The sequence below is a fragment of the Mobula hypostoma genome, chromosome 7 (assembly GCF_963921235.1).
Source record: "Mobula hypostoma chromosome 7, sMobHyp1.1, whole genome shotgun sequence".
NCBI lineage: Eukaryota > Metazoa > Chordata > Chondrichthyes > Myliobatiformes > Myliobatidae > Mobula > Mobula hypostoma.
In genome coordinates, this window is record NC_086103.1 from 144946829 (window position 1) to 144969049 (window position 22221).

Sequence of the window (22221 nt, forward strand, 5' to 3'; positions counted from 1 at the left end):
TGGTTCTAGAATCTTCATTAAATCAAATATTATAGTTTTTTTTTGTACACTTCATATTGTTGACAGTTTGGCACATGGCTGGAAGCAACAAATAGTATTCAGTAGGGCCATTTGAAGGGAAATGACTAAGTTATGCTGCAGTGTCAAATGTTGGAATATCCTGTGATAGCTCATAAGAGAGAAAGATTTTACATAGCTGGTGGTACTTTGCTTAGTATATGTAGATGTGGCCAGCTTCTTGACTTCTCAGTTCAGGCATGCAGTTCCAAGATTTCTCCAGAGAACAAAAACAGTCAATCATCTATAGAAGCTTCTTTTTATGTAAGGTTCAGCTCACCTTTTAAATGAACTTGCTAAATCATATGTGAGTCCTGAGGGACTTATCTCTCTTTTGGCATTATGTAAATACCCTGGGGTATTCTGATTTCTTCTCCCATTGTGAATCATTGAAGGACACTAATACTAAATAATATAGCAAAGCAGTATTTTGTAAATGCATTGTGTGAACAAGCTCTGAAGTTATAAAGAGTTTACATTTTTATTTACATTTTTCTTGTCCTCCATGAACTCAGTGAATTTTGCTTGAATGGAATTTCACTGTTGCTGACAGCAGTGTCCTACTCATTCAATGTTGGACTCCCAGGACAAGTCTGGAAATGTTTTTATTTTTCTGAGGAGAATGCATTAAAATAGCAACCTACAATGGGAACCGTGACTTATCGTCCCGCTTGAAGGATGCTAAGGCAAATTTTGCATTCTTCATTGCATATTTTTATTTTAGAACTTAAGAAATAGGAGCAGGAGTAGGCCATCTGGCCCGTTGAGCCTGCTCCACCATTCAATAAGATTATGGCTTTCTGGCCATAGACTCATCTCTACCTACCTGCTATTACTCCATAATCCTTAATTCCCCTACTATACAAAAATATATCGAACCTTGTCTTAAATACATTTACTGAGGTAGCCTCCACTGCTTCATTGGGCAGAGAATTCGAGAGATTCACCACTGTCTGGGAAAAGCAGTTCCTCTTCATCTCCATCCTAAGTCCACTCTCCCGAATCTAGAGGCTATGTCCCCTAGTTCTAGACTCACCTAGCAGTGGAAACAACTTTTCTGCCTCTATCTTATCTATCCCTTTCATAATTTTATGTGTTTCCATAAGATCTCCTCACATTCTTCTGAATTTTGCCATAAATCTTCAGACTCTGGCATGAATTTAGGTTTGAATTTCATAATTCCAAATTACTAAATCTATGGACCATTTGACGATGGCCTAATTTACATTTGCAAATCTAAATTAATAATGTAAATATTGTTTTAGTTACAGTATATATTTATTTAACAATTTTAATCCACTCAACCAACCATCATTATAGTCCACACTTACACACTCTCATAGCCTTTTGTGGTGAGAACTAAATATGGACTATATACAGTTATGTTAATATATATATATACATTCAAAACTTTGTACAGTATAACAATTTCACCCCAATATTATATTTCCTTGTCAATGACAGGGAACCATATGGCTTCACACTGCCTTTCAACACTTTAAAAATATGATTTTGGGCAAGGCGTAAAATGGAAAGTAAAAGGTTGAAAAGGAATTCAAGTCATATTTCGAACCACTGAGTCACTGCTACACCTAGTTGCCACTTCTACATTGATAGTTGGAGAGTGTGCCCTGGATTTGAATTATGGTTGCCTTCAATTGAACCTCGCCTTCACTAGAGCATGACCAGTCTGCTACTGAGGAATCCACAGTCTCCACTGTTGGCAAATGGTTGGTGGGATGAGAGGTTAACAGAGGAGGTCACTCTATTCCACACCCTGATCCTCTGCTCAAGATCCAGCCTGATTTCATTCCTCTTATCTAGTTGCATACAGCTTCTGATCTTCCCACCGGATTAATATCTATCCATTCCCAGGAGTTTCATGGAGGAGCTTCAGCAGATTGTGAGTACACCTGAGCAGAATTGTTTGTCTCTCCTCTCCAGAGAATAACATAGATACAGAAACAGAATGGAGAAGACCAACTTAGAAACGAAGAACAAACAAGCAGGCAGGACAGAAAGTAGGTTATTTTCGCGCCGAGGAAGTGTTCATAATCTAGTTTAGATGAAAAGGGGCACCAATCAGTTGTTTTTTTTTAATGAACACGATTGATAACAGGGGGACACGGAAATATCCCTTCAGAATATGCACTGAGCTCGGGTATAAGTACAGGGTGGCGTGACAGGCAGCTGGCACTGCCGAAGGACATCGGATTACTCCGCTCTGCCTGACCGCAGTTGTGCGAATTGCCAAAAGCACCGACGATAATGACGAAAAAGATGAAAATGATTCCAATTATCGATTATGTGTTAGTTTATGAATGGGAACCGGGAAGCATCGATCCCTACGCAGAGCTGAGACTGAAGTTTCTAAGGGATGTGGAAAACACCGGGTTGCGAGTGGACCACAACTTTGCCGGACAGAAATGGGCTGCAGAACTGACAGCTGGGCCACCGGACAAGTACCAGATTGTTAAGATCTATGCACCTTTTGAACTTTTGAGCCGGACAGCTGAGAGAATGAAACTGAAAATGCCTTTGGCTGAGGTGAGCACCTCGGTTCTTTACTACATCTGGAGTGATCATCCATTGTTTAAATGCTTTTTTTCAATTTATTAAATAAATGTTTCTGTTTTTAAAATATTTCAATGCTGAGGGAATGTTATTGAACAATATACAAAATCTCGTCTGAATTTAAAATTTGTATATAAGCGGTTTATTGTAAAAATGTATAATTTGGTATTCTGCAGTTCGACGCAATGAATACAGGTAAAAGTACGCGCGCTCGGAAGAAGAATGTTGGAAACCACGAGGAGGTAGGTCTCTGAGAGAGAAACAAAGTTGCAGATCGAGGATTTTTCATCGGCTTCAGAAAAAGGTCAACAGGTCATCGACCTGAAAAACTAACTGTTTTTGCCTCTACGTGCAAACTCGATTACCCCTTTTATCGTGTGTTTTCCGACATGCTGAAAACCTAGGTTTCTACGAGAATAACAAAGATATGCATGCAACCTAAAGTATAATATAGGCACTCACATTTGAAGGTGGGATAAACATTTGCTTTGAATTGGCTCAGTAGAGACGCAAGAGACCGCAGTTGCTGGAATCTGGAGTAATAAAGAACCTGCTCGAGGGCTTCAAGCAGCATTTGTGGAGGGAAAGGAACTGTCAGCGTTTTGGGTCAAGACCCTGTCTCATGACTGGGAGTGGAGAGGGGAGATGACCAGTAATGGGGGGGGGGTGGTGAGACAGGAGTTGAGGTGACTGGCGAGCTGGGAGGGGGGTGAAAATGACAGGTAGGTAGGTAGTGACAGAGAAGGAAGACAGGTGAGGAAGAAAGTGAGTGGGCATGGGATTGAAGCAACAAGGTGGAAGAGGTAAAGGGCTGAAGAAGAAGGAATCTGATAAGAGAGGAGAGTGGTCCATGGGAGAAAGGGAAGGAGGAGAGGGGCAGGTGAGGAGAAGAGAAGGGGTGAGAGGGTACAGCACAGAATCAGGACCTTCAGCCCATCTAGTCTGTGCTGAACCATTTAAATTGCCTACTCACATCGACCTGCACCAGAACCATAGCCTCCCCTACCCTTACCCCTGCACCTATCCAAACTTCTCTTAAATGCTGAAATCAAATTTGCATGCACTACTTGTGCTGGCAGTTCATTCCACACTGTCACAACCCTCTGAGTGAAGAAGTTTCTCCTCATGTTCCCCTTAAACTTTTCACCTTTCACCTTTAACCCATGACCTCTGGTTGTATTCCAACTCAACCCCAGTGGAAAAAGCCTGCTTGCATTTACCCTCTCTATACCCCTCATAATTTTGTATACCTCTATCAAATCTCCTCTTTGTTCCAAGGAATAAAGTCCTAATCTATTCAATCTTTCCTTATAGCTCAGGTCTTACAGACCCAGCAACATCCTTGTAAGTTTTCTCTGTACTCTTGGGTGAATAATGACCAGAAGTTGGAGAAATCAATGCCCATGTTATTAGGTTGGAGGCTACACAGGTTGAATACGAGGTGTTGTTCCTTCAACCTGAGTTTTGCTACATTTTTGTGGTAGAGGGGGCTTTGAGCAGACATGTCAGAAGGGGAATGGAAGTCGAATTGAAGCGCTGAATAGTGGTGAGGTGCTTGTTTATCCCTGCAAGCATGATAAGTGCTACATCTCCTTCCTCACCATCATTTAAGGGCCCTAACAGTCCTAACAGTGAGGCGATACTTCACTGTGAGTCTGTCAGGACCACCAGTTGTATCCAGTGCTCCCAATTTGAGACCCAATGCAGACTGGGGGCCGCTTTGTCAAGCACCTTTGTTCTGTCTGCCACGAAAGGCAGAATCTCCCGGTGGCTACCCATTTTAATTCAACTTTTCATTCCGGTTCTGAAATGTATGTTCATGTTTTCCTCTTCTGCCACAATGAGACCAAACTCAGGTTGGAGGAGCTACACCTCATATTCCGTCTGGGTAGCCTCCAACCTGATGGTATGAACATTGATCTTTCTAACTTCCAGTAATTTCTCCCACTCCCACTTTTTCTCTATTTTTGTTCCCCATTCTAGTTACCCTGTCACTCCTTTTGTCCTCATCAGCCCATCACCTGCCTCTGGTTCCACTCCTCCTTCCCTTTATTCCAATGCCCAGTCTCCTCTCCTATTGGATTCCTCCTCCTCCAGCTCATTACTTCTTCCACCTATCTCCTCCCAGCAACTTATTTCATCCTGCACCCACCCATCTTCCCCTTCACCTGATCTTACCTATCACCTGCCGGCTTGTGCTGCTCCTTTCGGCCTTCCGATTATTCTGGCTTCTGCCTCTTTCCTTTCTGGTCCTGATGAAGGGACTCAGCCCAAAATGTCGACTGTTTATTCCCCTCAATAGATGGTGCCTGACTTGCTGAATTCCACCAACATTTTGTGGGTGTTGCTCAAGATTGCCAGCATTTGCGGAAACTTTTGTGTTCAGAGTCCAGGTCCACAGTTCCCTGAAAGTGGAAACACAGGTTGATAGAGTGGTTTAAAAAAAAGGCATAAGACATGCTTGCCTTCATAGGTTGGGCACATAATACAAGTGTGGGGAAATTATGTCGAAACATTCTGCAACGCTGGTTAAGCCGCATTTACTATTGTGTAGCAACCAGAGCTATACACTTGGAGTATTATGTGTAATTCTGGTTTCCAAACCAAGGGTGCATCACTGTCCCAAAACTTCTCTCAGTCTTTCCTGCTGAAATGTTGCTGCTCACCTCCAACTAACTTCCCACAGGAATGGATCTAATCTTTGGAACTAATGAGAAACTGTTCATCCTCTGGTGACTGTACTCCAAGAACCTAGGACAACCAGTACACTCACATAGTGTGCAGTTGACATTTGTGCTTGTGCACCATTCAGAGACTGACTTGTTCACTGAAACATACAAGAGCATTGTCCATGAACTCAATATCCACAAAATAAAGATCATCCAGCAACATGCCATTTTGCTGTGTTTCATGTTCTCCAATGATAAATGTTTACAAGAAACTCTGGAAAATATGGACCATTTCCTCCATCTTGGGAGTTACCACTTGGTGATGAGAGATATCAACAATGAAATTCACCATCTTCAATGTGCCAATACAGTCTTTGATCAGATGTAGATAATCCATATCTCAGCTGCATAGAAAAGGGAAGGGATCACCGTTACCAAATTGATCTCAGATAAAGCTCAGGATCAATTGAATTTCAGTGATTTCTACCCTCCTATATGCTTTTGAGACCTGGATTATCTACAACCAACAACTCAAGGTGGTGGAAAATATTCCACCCACAATATATCTCAATGCAACGCTGTGCAGGACCCAAAACTTGAGAGGACATCAGTGGCCTGTCGTTGCTTTGCTAAGTAGGGAGCTCGGCATCTGATTGCCAAAACAACTGATCATATCTTACTTCCTTATCCATCTTAGACTTCCTCGTTTGCATGAGCATGTGCAAAAGCCTGAGGTAAGCTGAGCTATGAACCTCTGACTGCTAAAAGTTCCCTGTGGAACAGCTGATTGCCATTTACTTAATTTGGCTCTTTAAAAAATATTCAGCTTTTCCCTTGGTCTGAGGTAAGGTATATCTCAACTTTTTGTTCTCCACATATATACTTCATAGTTTATTGAGTGAATGGTTTCAGATTACCAACATCTGCAGTGATTTGCTTTGTTTTGAATCTTAATAAAAGGCCAATGAAATAGTGAATCTCAAGCAGAAGCATCTATAAGTGATATTGAAAGGAATTGATTGGCCTGTGGCAAATGGCCACAGATCTAATTATATATTAACTACATATTTTGCCTGTAATGTTAGGAGAGTCATGGAGAAGTACAGTACAGAAACAGGCCCTTCAGCCCATCTAGTACGCCAAAGCCATTTTAACAGTCTACTCCCATCGACCTGCACCGGAAATATAGCTCTCCAAATCCTTACTATCCATGTACCTATCCAAACTTCTCTTAAACATTGAAATCGAGCTTGTGCTTGTGCTGGCAGCTCATTCCACATGCTCACAACCCTCTGGGTGAAGAAGTTTCCCCTCATGTTCCCTTAACCTTCTCACCTCTCATCCTTAAGCCATGACGTCCAGTGGTAGTCCCACCCAACTTCAGTGGAGAAAGCCTGGTTACATTTACCCTATCTATACCCCTCAAACTTTGTATACTTCTATCAAATCTCCTCTCAATCTTCTACATTCTAAAGAGTAGCCTATTCAATCTTTCCTTATAATTCAGGTCCTCCAGACCTGACAACATCCTAGAAAATTTTCTCTGCACTCTTTCAACCTTGTTTACATCCTTCCTGTTGGTAGGTGACCAAAAACACACACAACGCTCCAAATTAGGCCTCAGCAACATCTGATACAACTTCAACATCACATCCCATTTTCTGTACTCAATACATTGATTTATAAAGGCCAACGTGCCAAAAACTTTCTTTATGAACCTATCTACCTGTGATGCCACTTTCAATGACTTATGTATCTGTACTCCCAGATCACTTTGTTCTACCACGCTCCCCAGTGCCCTACTGTTCAATGCATGAGACCTACCTTGGCTGGTCCTAACAAGTGGCAAAACCTCATACTTGTCTGCATTAAATTCCATCTGCCATTTTTCAGCACATTTTCCAGCTGATGCAGATCCCTCTGCAAGCCTTGATAGCCTTCTTCACTGTCCACTACACCCCAGCCTTGGTGTCATCTGCAAATTTGCTGATCCAGTTGACCACATTATCATCCAGATCACTGATATAGAAGGCAAACGAAACGGACCCAGCACCGATCACTACAGCATCACACTAGACACAGGCCTCCAGTCAGAGGCAGACATTCGAGTGACTGAACCTCCTTGACCAGCCTTCATGTGGGACTTTGTCAAATGCCTTACCAAAGTCCACATAGATAACATCCACTTTCCTTGCCTTCAACCACTTTCCTGGTAACTTCTTCAACTTCCTCTGTAAGATTGGTTAGATATGACCAACCACGCATGAATCCTTGCCGACTATCCTTAATCAGTCCATGTCTATCCAAGTATATGGTCCCTTAAAATACCTTCCAATAACTTTCCCGCTACTGATGTAGAACTAGTATTATTGTTATTCTAAATAATTCTAATAAATTGCTTTTATCAAAGCACAAAAATGTTTTTAAAATTAACATTTTTGATAGGCTGGGTTACAGATATCCTTACATATAAAAACCTTTATGATATTGTAACATTCAAAGTCTAACACTGTATGAAAAAAAGTTCATTCTTACAAACAGCAGGTCTAGTGTCCTCTTTCTGTTAACTTTTAGTAATTGTTCTTTCTCATCAGTCTTGTGTGCTTTTGATGCTATTCATCACAAAATTATGAAGCTATTGTGACCCCATTGAGTGATTTTTGCATATTTTCTGACTTATGGATGTCTGCAAAAATGAAACCCAATCATTGGCTAGGAATGGCCTGTATCTCGTTCATTCCTTCATTAGGGGTAACAGGCCCTTCTGGTCCAATGAGCCCACACCACCCAGTTACACCCATGCAATGAATTAACCAACTAACCTGACCATCCTTGGAGTGTAGGAGAAAACTGGAGCACCTGGAGGAAACACACATAGTCATGGGGAGAACATACAAACTACTTACATACAGCCACGGTCAAGAGAAAATCTGCAGGTGCTGGAAATCCAAGCAACACACACAAAATGCTGGCAGTATCAGTCCTACCGAAGGTTCTTGACCCAAAATGTTGACTATACTCTTTTCCATAGATGCTGCCTGGCCTGCTGAGTTCCTCCAGCATTTTGTGTGTGTTACTTACATACAGGGGCAATATTGAACCCCTGTCACCGGTGCACTAATATTGTTACGCTAACTGCTATAGTACAGTAATGACTCTGTTCACCAGAGGAACTAGAATTGTATTGCCTTACAGACCAAAAGAAATGTATTATATTTTTATCTTCCCATAGCTGTAAATAAAATCTTTGGATAGCATGAAGTCAGTGTTAAATAGCAGCTCCTGATGTGCACTAGGATGCTGCTTTGGGTCACCTACCAGCTGAAGAACCTTGGCAGGTTTCCATGTCTCAACCCCAACAGACCTTGATTCATGACCCAACCACACTACCTTTCTCCCCCATATCCAGCATTCTTCACAGACTCCACGAACCTCATTTTGTGAAGAAAGGGATCATCACTTGCACCTTGTGTCCCACTGAATTTATTAGCAACATCCCAAACAAAAGAGATATTGGTGAACTTTGTAACAAAGGATGAATGTGCCAGAGAATGCTCTGAACTATGTGTCTCGAAGTTATTCGCTTTGCAGATGCAAATGTTCATATTTTTAGAGTCCTCTAAGAAAAGTTGTGAATTTGCTTTTGCAGGTAGACATATCTATACAATATTGTATTGACTAATGTGCTCTTGTTCTTTTCAAGGTTATTGAATTGAAAGTGGCTGGGTGTTTTCAGAAATTCATGTCCCATTTTAAAACTGAAACTGTAGTCAACTATATCAGTGCACATTATGAACATGAGAAAAGACATCTATTTAAAGGAATTGAAAATGAAGAAACATTTTTTCGTCCTGCGCTGAGATCTCTCATCGTAAGTAGTTAATTTTATTGTGATTTTTTTTTTGATTGGGAGTTATTCCGATTAGCCCTCCATTATCTGTTGAAATATTTTTTGAGCGGTGCCATATTTTTCATTTTGGTATTAGACTGATCAAGTTCTGATCTAAAACAGCCACAGATGTTGTGTGCAACATACACACAAAATGCTGGAGGAACTCAGCAGGCCAGGCTGTATTTATGGAAAAAAGTACAGTCGATGTTTCGGGCTGAAACATCGACTGTACTTTTTTCCAAAGATGCTGCCTGACCTACTGAGTTCCTCTAGCGTTCTGTGTGTGTTGCTCGGATTTCAAGCAACTGCGGATTTTCTCTTGGTTGACAGATGTTTTTTGAGTAACACCAGTGGAATGGAAATGTAACATTAAATTGGCCTAGCGTATAATCCCATCAGTGTTACTGCACTTATCCTCTGTTGATGAGCCCTCTAGTATGTCTTGTCTGAGTACTGTTGTGACATTGTGACTTTCTCTCTTACCAGTAGTGCAATCCCTCCTCTTTTTTCCCTCCCCTCTCTATCATGTCTAAAACAATGAAACCCAGGAACATTGAACCCCCATTGTTATCCCTCACACAGCAGGATTTCTGTAATGGTAAGAACATCATAATTCAATGTACTGATCCAGGCTCGACGTTCATCCTCCTTACGCATAATACCAGCACTGAATAAACATATTCGAGCCCAACAGACCCACAATCTCGATTTGACCATAAGACCATAAGATATAGGAGCAGAATTAGGCAATTTGGCCCATTGAGTTTGCTCTGCCATTTCATCATGGCTGATCCATTTTTCCTCTCAGCCCCAGTCTCCTGCCTCCCTCCCACCATATACCTTCCTGACCAGTCAAGAACCTATCAACCTCTGCCTTAAATGTACTTCAAGGCTTGGCTTCCTTGCTGCAAGTGGCAAAGCATTTCATAGATTCAACATTTTCTGGCTAAATTAATTCCCCTTTATCTCCATTCTAAAAGGTTGTCTCTGTGTTCTCTGGTCTTAGACTCTCCCACCATAGGAAACACCCTCTCTACATGCACTCTATCAAGGCCTTTCGCCATTTGACAGGTTTCAATGAGGTCTCCCCTCATTCTTCTGAATTCTAGTGAATACAGGCCCAGGGCCATCAAATATTCTTTATATGACAAGCTGTTCAATCCTGGAATCATTTCTTGTGAACCTCCTCTGAACCCTCTCCAGTTTCAGCACATCCTTTCTAAGATAAGGGGTCCAAACATGCTCACAATACTCCAAGTGAGGCCTCACCAGTGCTTTATAAAGTCTCAACGTTACATCCTTGCTTTTATGTTCTAGTCCTCTTGAAATTAATGCTAACATCACATTTGCCTTCCTCACCACAGACTCAACCTGTAAATTAACCTTTAGGGAATCCTGCACAAGGACTCCCAAGTCCCCATGTGCCTCAGTTTTTTGTATTTTCTCTCCATTTAGAAAATAGTCAACCTTTCATTTCTTCTACCAAAGTGCATGATCATACACTTCCCAACAATGTATTCCATCACCATATCTTTGCCCATTCTCCTAATCTGTCTAGGTCCTTCTGTAGCTTCTCTACTTCCTCAGAACTACCTGCCCCTCCACCTATCTTCATATCAACTGCAAACTTTGCAACAAAGCCATCAATTCCATCATCCAAATCATTGACATATAATGTAAAAAGAATCGGTTCTCACACAGACCCCTGTGGGACACCATTAGTCACTGGCAGAAACCAGAAAAGGCTCCCTTTATTATCACTCTTTGCTTCCTGCCAATCAGCCACTGCTTTATCCATGCTAGAATCTTTCCTGTAATACCATGGGTTCATAGCTTGTAAGCAGCCTCATGCATGGCACCTTGTCAAAGGCCTTATGTAAATCCAAGAACACAACATCAACCGCTTTTCCTTTGTCTATCCTGCTTGTTATTTCTTCAAAGAATTCCAATAGATTTGTCAGACAAGACAAATCTTGTCCCCCATTAGTATCTCTCCAGCATCGTTTTCCAGTGGTCTGATATCTATTTTCATGTCTCTTTTACACTATATTTCTGCAGAAACTTTTGGGATCCTCTGTAATATTATTGCGTAGCTTATTTTGTATTCCATCTTTATTTTCTTAATGACTTTTTAGTTGACTTCTGTTGGTTTTTAAAAGCTTCCCAATCCTCAAAATTCCCACTAATTTTTGTTCTATTATATGCCCTCTCTTTGACTTTGATTTCTCTTGTTAGCCATGGTTGTGTCATCTTTCCATTAGAATACTTCTTCCTCTTTGGGATGTATGTATCCTGTGCCTTCCAAATTCCTTCCAGAAATTTCTGCCTTTGCTGCTTTGCTGTCATCCCTGCTGGTGTTCATTTCCATTTAATTCTGCCAAATCCTCTCTCAAGCCTCTGTAGTTCCCTTTACTCCACTATAATACTGATACATCTGACTTTAGCTTCTTCTCAAATTTCAGGGTGAATTTGATCATATTTTCTTTTTCTTTAAGCTCTCTAATCAATTCATCACATCACACCTATCCAGAATAGCTGATGATCCCTTAGTGGACTCACCACAAGCTTCTCTAAAAAAAAACATCTCATAGGCACTCTAGAAATTCCTCCTCCTGGAATCCAGCACCAACCTGATTTTCCCAATCTATCTGTATATTAAAATTCCCCATGACTATTGTAACATTGCTTTTGTGGCATGCATTTTCTATCTCCCATTGTAAATTGTAGACCACATCCCTACTACTGTTTGGGGATCTGTATCTAACTCCCATCATGGTCTTTTTACCTTTGCAGTTCCTTAGCTCTATCCACAATGATTCAACACCTTCTGACCCTATGTCACCCCTTTCTAATGATTTGATTTCATCTTATTAGACTGTCTCTTAGTGTCCTTCCTTTCAGTATGAGCTGTCATACTATCTTTCTTGCCCTTAGTCTACCATCTGTTGCCCCACTGATGTGATTTTCATCCACCTGCCTTGCTACTTTAAACCATCGGAAATCATCTTGGTTCAGATACAAACCAGCCATGAAAGAGAGCCTAGTGATCCACAAATCTGAATCCTTCCCTCCTGTATCAGTTCCTTAGCCACACTATATATTTCTCATGTCACTGGTATATGGCACTGGTAGTGATCATGAAATAACAACCCCGGAAGACTTGCTTCTTAACTTTCCACCTAATTCCCTGAGATCACTTTGCAAGACCTCATCCATGCACCAGCCTATGTCATTGCTACTTAATTGGCTGCTCACCCTCCCCTCTCAGAATGTCCTGTACCCATTGCAAGACATCCTGGACCCTGGCACCAGAGAGTCACCCACCGTCCTGCAGTTTTGATTGCAGCCACAGAAAAGTCTTTCTGTACCCCTTAAATATTGTATGCTATATGATGTGGAGCATTGACTGTACAATATTTATGGTATTTGAAACTTAGTAATGGCAAGGGGACATTTAAGAATGTCAATGAGTAAACTGCAGTAATGTACAGACCTATTTTAAATATTGACCAGTATTGACTCTAGTTCTGTACAAAACCTACGTAAGAGACGGCTGCTATTTGCTTGCTCATACATATTATTAAGCTATTTTTATATTGAGCCATGCTGTACTTGATATAAAGGAATTATTATCTATTAGGTATCATATTTTTACATTGGGAATTGGGCAAAAATTAGTTACGGGGAGGAATGCCTTACAATACCCATAATCTTCTCCTGTTTTCTAGGTTCATTACATTCTTACAAACATACCTATAGAAACTGGACATGAAAATGTGGAAGGTAACTTTAGTTTTGGCATACATTTCAGCCAGAGTACATGTACATTGATTTACAATGCATTCATTGCCAATTTAATGCATTATCCAGAAACCATTCTATCAAGTCTCTTCATTAAATTCTCCATTCCTTTGACATCCTTAGTAAAGCACAGTGCAAAAGATTTGACACAATTCTCCAGCTGTAGTCTAACATGTACTGCCCTTAGATTTAAAATAACTGCTGGCTTTTGTGCTGTGTCTCTAGTTTCACCAAAGCTATCTTGTTAACCTATACTGCCATAGTCAAAAGTACTTTTTCAATACAAGCATTCTCAGACCTCTCTCCCTTTGCAGTCCAGTTAAATTGTACCATTCAGCCTGTATTATCTTCCCTACTATAATGAGCCACCTCATGCTTTTTCTGTATTGCAGTTCATCTGCCCAGTACTCTACCAGGCTATCGGCCTTCTTCTGGAGTGGCTTGCTGTCTTCACCATTCTTCCAAGTCTTATTTTGTACACAAATTTTGGCATTGTGCCTTTTGCCCCAAGGCCTAAGTTTTCAAGATAGTTTATTATCTTGAACTTTGTTCACTTACAGAACCCCCAATGTTCAAAGCTGTTCTTCACTTAGCACCATCTTGAAAGACCTAACGAACACAGAACTTAATAGTTTTATTTCACATTTACTCTGCCCAACAGGGAATTGGAGCGGGCAATTTAATCCAATTTATCAATTGAAGTTTATTGATCTTGAACCTCTCACTGTAATTTGTATTGATCCAAATCAAGCCTGCTTTCTCCTGCATAAATTTCAACACTCAATACCTTCAAGAACTGCATTGTGTCTTCACACAGCAAAATTACATTTGACCTCAAATATTATTCACTTTTTGACACAGCTACACAAACTATGAACCATTACTTAAAATATAGTCTTATCAAGTTAAAATTTGTCTAAAGGTGAAATAATCTTAACACAAATGTAGTATTGTCAATAATTACATTGATTGGAAACCTACGCTACTTCCACAGTCCCAGCCTACCTGTGAACCACAATCTACCTTTTCAATGCACTTCCTCTAAGTGTTTTCTTTCTTAAATGTAAGAGTTCTCAATTCTTCTCTGCTAATTTGGTGGGACTACTTAATTATTGTGGGTAATTTCCTATTTTTAAACATTGAATTCCGCCTGTAAATATTTATAACTTGCTTTGGTTAGGGCAGAATTATTTTTTCTGAATGTTGTTTATCACTTGTTGTTGACACCTGCCCACAGTTTGGCACCACAACTGTATAATGTGTTTTCTTTCAAAACAATATGATACCAGGACTTCACTTGCCAAATATAAGGCATATGGTTCAGAACAGATCAATGCAAAGAAATGAATTGAACACCCTTCCCAGCTTTATTTTTCTGATGACAAATCTTCCATGTTTGGATTGTCAGACTGAATTTGTTATTGAATGTGTTGTGTAGTGGAAATAGTCACCAGAGATTAAGAGCTCCTCCAGCAGAGCACAAACAACTGAAATCATCCAGCATTTCGATTAGCAGTTTGTTGTGCAGAAGCAAACTTCTTAAATTGAGTTGGTGCAATAATTAGAACAACAACATAATAATGTCTAAATATTTTTTAAATAATATGTGATCATTCTATTAAAGTTATTTACTCTTGCAGCAAACAAACAAAAATTTTCAACAAATATTCCTGCTCTACCATACCTTCTTTTGAAAAAGGCATTCAAATCTTCCTTTGTCCTGCATGACATAATAAAAGGGCAATTGGATAGTGATTCCAGTCAACGTTCCCCTTCACAAAACACTGGTAAGTGAAAAAAACTACCCACCATGACTTTAGGTGTTGTAGATTCTTACATTTCTGTTTGTTTGGCAGGACATTTAGAAGGATGAGAGGGGATCTGATTGAAACATATAAGATTATTAAGGGATTGGACACGCTAGAGGCAGGAAACATGTTCCCGATGTTGGGGGAGTCCGGAATCGGAGGCCACAGTTTAGGAATAAGGGGTAGACAATTTAGAACGGAGTTGAGGAAAAACTTATTCACACAGAGGGTTGTGGTTCTGTGGAATGCTCTGCCTCAGAAGGCAGTGGAGGCCAATTCTCTGGATTCATTCAAGGAAGAGTTAGAGCTCTTAAAGATAGCGGAGTGGAGGGATATGGGGAGAAGGCAAGAAAAGGGTACTGATTGTGGATGATCAGTCATGATCACAGTGAATGGTGGTGCCAGCTCGAAGGGCTGAATGGCCTACTCCTGCACCTATTGTCTATTGTCTATTGACGTGAATGATACTGGCAAAACCAGCATTTATAACTCATCCTTAGGTAACCTTTGTGAAGGAGCTGTTGAGCCACCTTCTGAAACGGCTGCAATCCTGCAGGTGAAGGTGCTCCCACAATGCTATTTGGGGAGTTTCAGGATTCACACCCTATGGTAAAGAAGGAACAGCGAAATATTACCAAGTCAGCAGACTGTGTGACTTGGAAGGAAATTTGCCACAGTGATATTCTGCTTTCCTGTTGCCCTTGAACTTCTAAGTGTTAGAGGCTGTCAGTTAAGGAAGTGCCGCTGGGGCAGGCAAGGGAGCAGCTGCTGTGCTCTTTGAAGATATTACATACCGCAGCCGTGGTACACTGCTCACGGAGGGAATGAATCAAACAGGCTGCTTTGAACTGGATTGTATCTAACTTTTTGAACATTGTTGGAGCTGCATTCACTTAAGCTATTTAAGAATTTTCTAATACACACTTGATTTGAAATATATACCGAGTTGAAAGGCTTTGGAGTGTCATTCACCACAGGATAGCTAATGTCTGATCTACTCTTATAACCACCATAGTCTATTCTGGCCCATGTTATGAAGAGAGAAGTAGAATTTTCACCTTAAGTTGATAATTTCAAAGGTAATTTCACCTTTGATAATTCCTCTTTTCTTTCCAAAAAAAACTGTGTAAATTACAGTATTTTTGGTTTTAATCTCAAATTTCCAGCATCAGCAATTTGCTTTACATTTCAAACTTTTTCAGAATTTGATCTTATAAGGGCAAATTGATTTTTCCAACTGGTCTGGCATTATATTTCCTTTTGTTTTAAATGTGCATACTAGAAGAAAGAGTTGTTGTCCATATGTCAATCCTTTCATTATAAATTATCTCCAGTCAGACTACATTCCAGGGCACATTTACCCAGTCTCTTGTCTTCATTTTGAGTGTTTTTTTGAGATTAATGTTTACTTCCTCAGTGAATATATTGTTTCCAATGGACTTGAATTTTTAATTTTCCTTACACTTTTCTGAGTGAAACTATACCTATCATCTTTCCAATCAGCAGTAGAAAATTGAGGATAAATGGCTTGATATGAAACATATTGGACTGCACAAATATGTTCTGGATTCATTTTGCGAACGTGAAGCGAAGTTCCATTTGTAAACCAGCATCTAATCACACACTGGCAATCTGAATCTTGTATTGCATCTGTCATTTTGGTGTTAGACTTCAGATTTCACATCCATGCAAAATATAACATAGAACATAGAATAGTACAGCACAGTACAGGCCCTTCAGCCCACAATGTTGTGCCGACCCTTAAACCCTGCCTCCCATATAACCCCCCACCTTAAATTCCTCCATATACCTGCTTAGTAGTCTCTTAAATTTCACTAGTGTATCTGCCTCCACCACTGACTCAGGCAGTGCATTCCAGGCGCCAACTACTCTCTGAGTAAAAAACCTTCCTCTAATATCCACCTTGAACTTCCCACCCCTTACGTTAAAGCCATGTCCTGTTGTATTGAGCAGTGGTGCCCCGGGGAAGAGGCGCTGGCTGTCCATTCTATCTATTCCTCTTAATATCTTGTATACCTCTATCCTGTCTCCTCTCATCCTCCTTCTCTCCAAAGAGTAAAGCCCTAGCTCCCTTAATCTCTGATCATAATCCATATTCTCTAAACCAGGCAGCATCCTGGTAAATCTCCTCTGTACCCTTTTCAATGCTTCCACATCCTTCCTATAGTGAGGCAACCAGAACTGGGCACAGTACTCCAAGTGCGGCCTAACCAGAGTTTTATAGAGTTTTATCATTACCTCGTGATTCTTAAACTCTATCCCTCGACTTATGAAAGCTAACACCCCATAAGCTTTCTTAACTACCCTATATACCTGTGAGGCAACTTCCAGGGATCTGTGGACATGTATCCCCAGATCCCTCTGCTCCTCCACACTACCAAGTATCCTGCCATTTACTTTGTACTCTGCCTTGGAGTTTGTCCTTCCAAAGTGTACCACCTCACACTTCTCCGGGTTGAACTCCATCTGCCACTTCTCACCCCACTTCTGCATTCTACCAATGTCTCTCTGCAATCTTCGACAATCCTCTACACTATCCACAACACACCAACCTTTGTGTCGGCTGCAAACTTGCCAACCCACCCTTCTACCTCCACATCCAGGTTGTTAATAAAAATTACGACAAGTAGAGGTCCCAGAACCGATCCTTGTGGGACACCACGAGTCACAACCCTCCAATCTGAATGTACTCCCTCCACCACAACCCTTTGCTTTCTGCAGGCAAGCCATTTCTGAACCCACCTGGCCAAACTTCCCTGGATCCCATGCCTTCTGACTTTCTGAACAAGCCTACTGTGTGGAACCTTGTCAAATGCCTTACTAAAATCCATGTAGATCACATCCACTGCCCTATCCTCATCTATATGCTTGGTTACCTCCTCAAAGAACTCTATCAGGCTTGTTAGGCACGATCAGCCCTTCACAAAGCCATGCTGACTGTCCCTGATCAGACCATGTTTCTCTCAATGCCCATAGGTCCTATTTCTAAGAATCATTTCCAACAGACGTAAGGCTAACTAGTCTATAATTACCTGGACTATCCCTACTACCTTTTTTGAACAAGCGGTCAACAGTCGCCTCCCTCCAATCCTCTGGTACCATTCCCATGGACAACGAGGACATAAAGATCCTAGCCAGAGGCTCAGCAGTCTCTTCCCTTGCCTCATGGAGGAGCCTGGGGAATATTCCATCAGGCCCTGGGGACTTATCCATCCTAATGTATTTTAACAACTCCAATACCTCCTCTCCCTTAATATCTTCCTTTTTCAATCTTTTTATTAGTTTCATAAAATATAAACATAACTTAGCAATAATACAAATAGTAGGAGATACATTGTTGTACTTAAAATGAGTATTTGTAAGACCAAATAGTATAAATTGACAAAACTCCCAATCGTGTAGGATAACAATGAATAATACAGGACAAAAAAAACTAGAGAAAAATCATGAAAAAGAAAAAAAAATAGAAAAAAAAAACAAACCCCACCCCAAAAAAAAACTAAACAGAATTAGTCAACTAAACTAAAAGACTTGGGCAATTCTAGCAACTTAAAAATGGAAGAGAAGAAAACCTTAGTGTCGACGACTCCATTCCTCTCAACCGACAGTACAGAGAAATAAAATAAGTTTGGAAATGGTCAAATTACATCATATGAAAATGCTGAATGAATGGCCTCTAAGTTTTTTCAAATTTAATGGAAGGGTCATAAACCACACTTCTAATTTTCTCCAAATTCAAACACACCATAGTTTGTGAAAACCAATGAAGTACAGTAGGAGGGTTAATCTCTTTCCAATTCAGCAAAATGGATCTTCTAGCCATTAAAGTAAGAAATGCAATCATCCGGCGTGCTGAAGAGGTTAAATAATTTGAGTCTATCATTGGTAATCCAAAGATAGCAGTAACTGGATGAGGTTGTAAGTCTGTATTCAAAACCGTTGAAATAATATCAAAAATATCTTTCCAATATTTTTCCAACAAAGGACATGACCAAAACATGCGAGTTAAAGAAGCTATCTCGAAATGACATCTATCACGTATAGGATTAATATAAGAATAATAACGAGATAGTTTATCTTTGGACATGTGAGCCCTGTGCACTACTTTAAACTGTATCAACACATGTTTAGCACATATAGAGGATGAATTAACCAATTGAAGAATTTTTTCCCATTTTTCAATCGGTATAATAATCTTAAGTTCTCTTTCCCAATCAGCTTTAATTTTATTGGAAACATCAAGACATAAATTCATAATTATATTATATATAATTGCTACAACACTCTCCCTTAATATCAACATGCTCCAGAACATCAACCTCACTCATATTGTCCTCATTGTCATCAAGTTCCCTCTCATTGGTGAATACCGAAGAGAAGTATTCATTGAGGGCCTCGCTCACTTCCACAACCTCCAGGCACATCTCCCCACCTTTATCTCTAATCGGTCCTACCTTCACACCTGTCATCCTTTTGTTCTTCACGTAATTGAAGAATGCCTTGGGGTTTTCCTTTATCCTACTTGCCAAGGCCTTCTCATGCCCCCTTCTTGCTCTCCTCAGCCCCTTCTTAAGCTCCTTTCTTGCTACCCTATATTCCTCAATAGACCCATCTGATCCTTGCTTCCTAAACCTCATGTATGCTGCTTTCTTCCACCTGACTAGATTCTCCACCTCACTTGTCACCCATGGTTCCTTCACCCTACCATTGTTTATCTTCCTCACCGGGACAAATTTATCCCTAACATCCTGCAAGAGATCCCTATACATCGACCACATGTCCATAGTACATTTCCCTGCAAAAACATCGTCCCAATTCACACCCGCAAGTTCTAGCCTTATAGCCTCATAATTTGTCCTACCCCAGTTAAAAATTTTCCTGTCCTCTCTGATTCTATCCTTTTTCATGATAATGCTAAAGGCCAGGGAGCGGTGGTCACTCTCCCCCAGATGCTCACCCACTGAGAGATCTATGACCTGACCCGGTTCGTTACCTAATACTAGATCCAGTATGATATTCCCCCTAGTCAGCCGGTCAAGATACTGTGACAGGAATCCGTCCTGGACACACCTAACAAACTCTGCCCTGTCTAAACTGTTGGAACTAATCAGGTGCCAATCAATATTAGGGAAGTTAAAGTCCTCCATGATAACAACCCTGTTATTTTTGCACCTTTCCAAAATCTGCCTCCCAATCTGCTCCTCGGTATCTCTGTTGCTACCAGGGGGCCTATAGAGTACTCCCAATAGAGCAACTGCTCCCTTCCTGTTCCTGACTTCCACCCATACTGACTCAAAAGAGGATCCTGCTACATTACCCACCCTTTCTCTAGCTGTAATAGTATCCCTGACCAGTAATGCCACCCCTCCTTCCCTTTCACCCCCTCTCTATCCCTTTTAAAGCACTGAAATCCAGGAATATTGAGAATCCATTCCTGCCCTAGTGCCAGCTAAGTGTCTGTAATGGCCACTACATCTTAATTCCATGAATGTTTCCAAGCTCTCAGTTCATCACCTTTGTTCCTGATGCTTCTTGCATTGAACTACACGCACCTTACCCCTTCTACCTTACTACCTTTACACCCTTTATTCTGCCTCTCTTTACTCAAAGCCTCTCTATATGTTAGATCTGGCTTCACTCATACAGTTCTTCCACTGCTCTATCGCTCCGAGTCCCATCCCCCTTGCAAATTAGTTTAAACCCTCCTGAACCATGCTAGCAAACCTACCGGCAAGGATATTGCTCCCCCTCGAGTTCAGGTGCAACCCACCCAATCTGTACAGATCCCACCTTCCCCAGAAGAGATAACCTTGGATGTCGAGACTTCACCACTTGACTAGTGAAACAGAACTCTGTAATATTACAGAAAGCTAAATTAGAAGGCATGTGCTCCAAAAACAAACAAGAAAGTATCTGCAGATTCTGGAAATCTGAGCAACACATAAAATTCTGGAGGAGCTCAGTAGGCCAGGCAGCATTTTGTATGTACTACAAGAAGTTGGGAAAATTTGAGTTGTTTTCTCTGGAGTGGCAGAGAATGAGGGAAGACTTGATAGAAGTTTTTAGGAATATGCGGGGCATAGATATGGTTGACAGCTGGTATCTTTCTCCCAGGGTCAAAATGTCTAATTCTAGAGGGCATACTTTTAAGGGAATAAGAGATAAGTTCAAAGAAGATGTGCAAGGCAAGATTTTTTGCCCAGACTAGTGGGTGTCTGGAATGAGCATCCAGAGATGGTGGTGGAGCCAGATACAATAGAAGCGTTTAAGAGGCTCTTGTGTAGGCACTTGAATATACAGAGAACAAAGGAATATGGACTTGTATAGGCAGAACGGACTAGTTTAGCAGGCTTTTAATTGTTAGTTTAATTAGTTCAGCACAACATCATGGGTAAAGACCTGTCCCTGTGCTGTTCTACTCTATGTTCTAAACCAAACCGAAAAGGTTATACTACAATAGCAGAGATTGTGACAAGAGTTCGGTGATGGCCCAAGTGCTGAGGGAGAGACACAGACATGGAATGAACAGTTCACTGATTTTAATGAAAACTGTACAGAATAAAGAAAGTAAACATGAGGAATTCTCGGCCTGAAACGTCGACTGTACCTCTTCCTAGAGATGCTGCCTGACCTGCTGCGTTCACCAGCAACTTTGATGTGTGTTGCTGGAATAAAGAAAGTAATAAGTTCTAGGCCAACAGTTCCACCAACTAAAAACTAACACAGTCACTGTGGCTCAAAAGCAGTAATGTAGAACTAAATTAATACCACTCCTTTAATGTGTTTAACTAAATCACTAATCTTTCCTGGAACATGGACTAAGGTAAGCAGGAGCAATGTCGTGGCTGTGCTTTGGTGAAGACTTCACAAGACTGAAGTGAAAGGAAGAGAATTAAATAGAATTACAAAGAAACCCTAATTGACTGGAATGTGTGCATTCTCACATACGTGTTTGCTGTCTTTCAGCTGCCTGCCTGTGAAAGTGCCCAGATTCCACGGTTGTGTAAGATTGATTGTCATTAAGAAGTAACTTGAACCAAATGTTAACTCAAGTCTTAATCATATTGTAAACAATTTCTTCAAATTTCATTCATTGAGAATATTTGATTAACTTTACTGTTTTTTCAACCAGTAAAAATCTTGCTAGGAATGGGTGGATAATAAATACTGGAGCACTTGATGGCATGTGAAAAACCTTGACAAAAATGAGAATGCATTGAAATCTTTGGTCCCTGATGCCACGATGCGAAAATCAGACTGATATTCAGTCCTTTAATACTGTGCACTCAACTTAAAATTGATTTTGTTTTTTTTAAATACACTTGTGGTTTAAGTTCCTTATTTTTTCTGTTCTGCTTGTCTGGTCTTCATTCAGTACATTGATTGGCTAAAACCAGCA

General features: G+C 40.6%; 1 protein-coding gene across 1 annotated transcript in view; it reads left to right on the forward strand.

Moving 5' to 3' along the window:
• The first annotated feature begins 2325 nt into the window (after positions 1–2325).
• LOC134349954 (anoctamin-7-like) overlaps positions 2326–22221 on the forward strand; it is a 73012-nt gene continuing 53116 nt past the window's right edge. The window contains exons 1-5 of the mRNA XM_063054907.1: positions 2326–2604; positions 2808–2873; positions 9004–9171; positions 12921–12975; positions 14634–14780. Coding sequence (XP_062910977.1) covers positions 2326–2604; positions 2808–2873; positions 9004–9171; positions 12921–12975; positions 14634–14780 — 715 coding nt within the window. The remainder of the gene's footprint in view (positions 2605–2807; positions 2874–9003; positions 9172–12920; positions 12976–14633; positions 14781–22221) is intronic.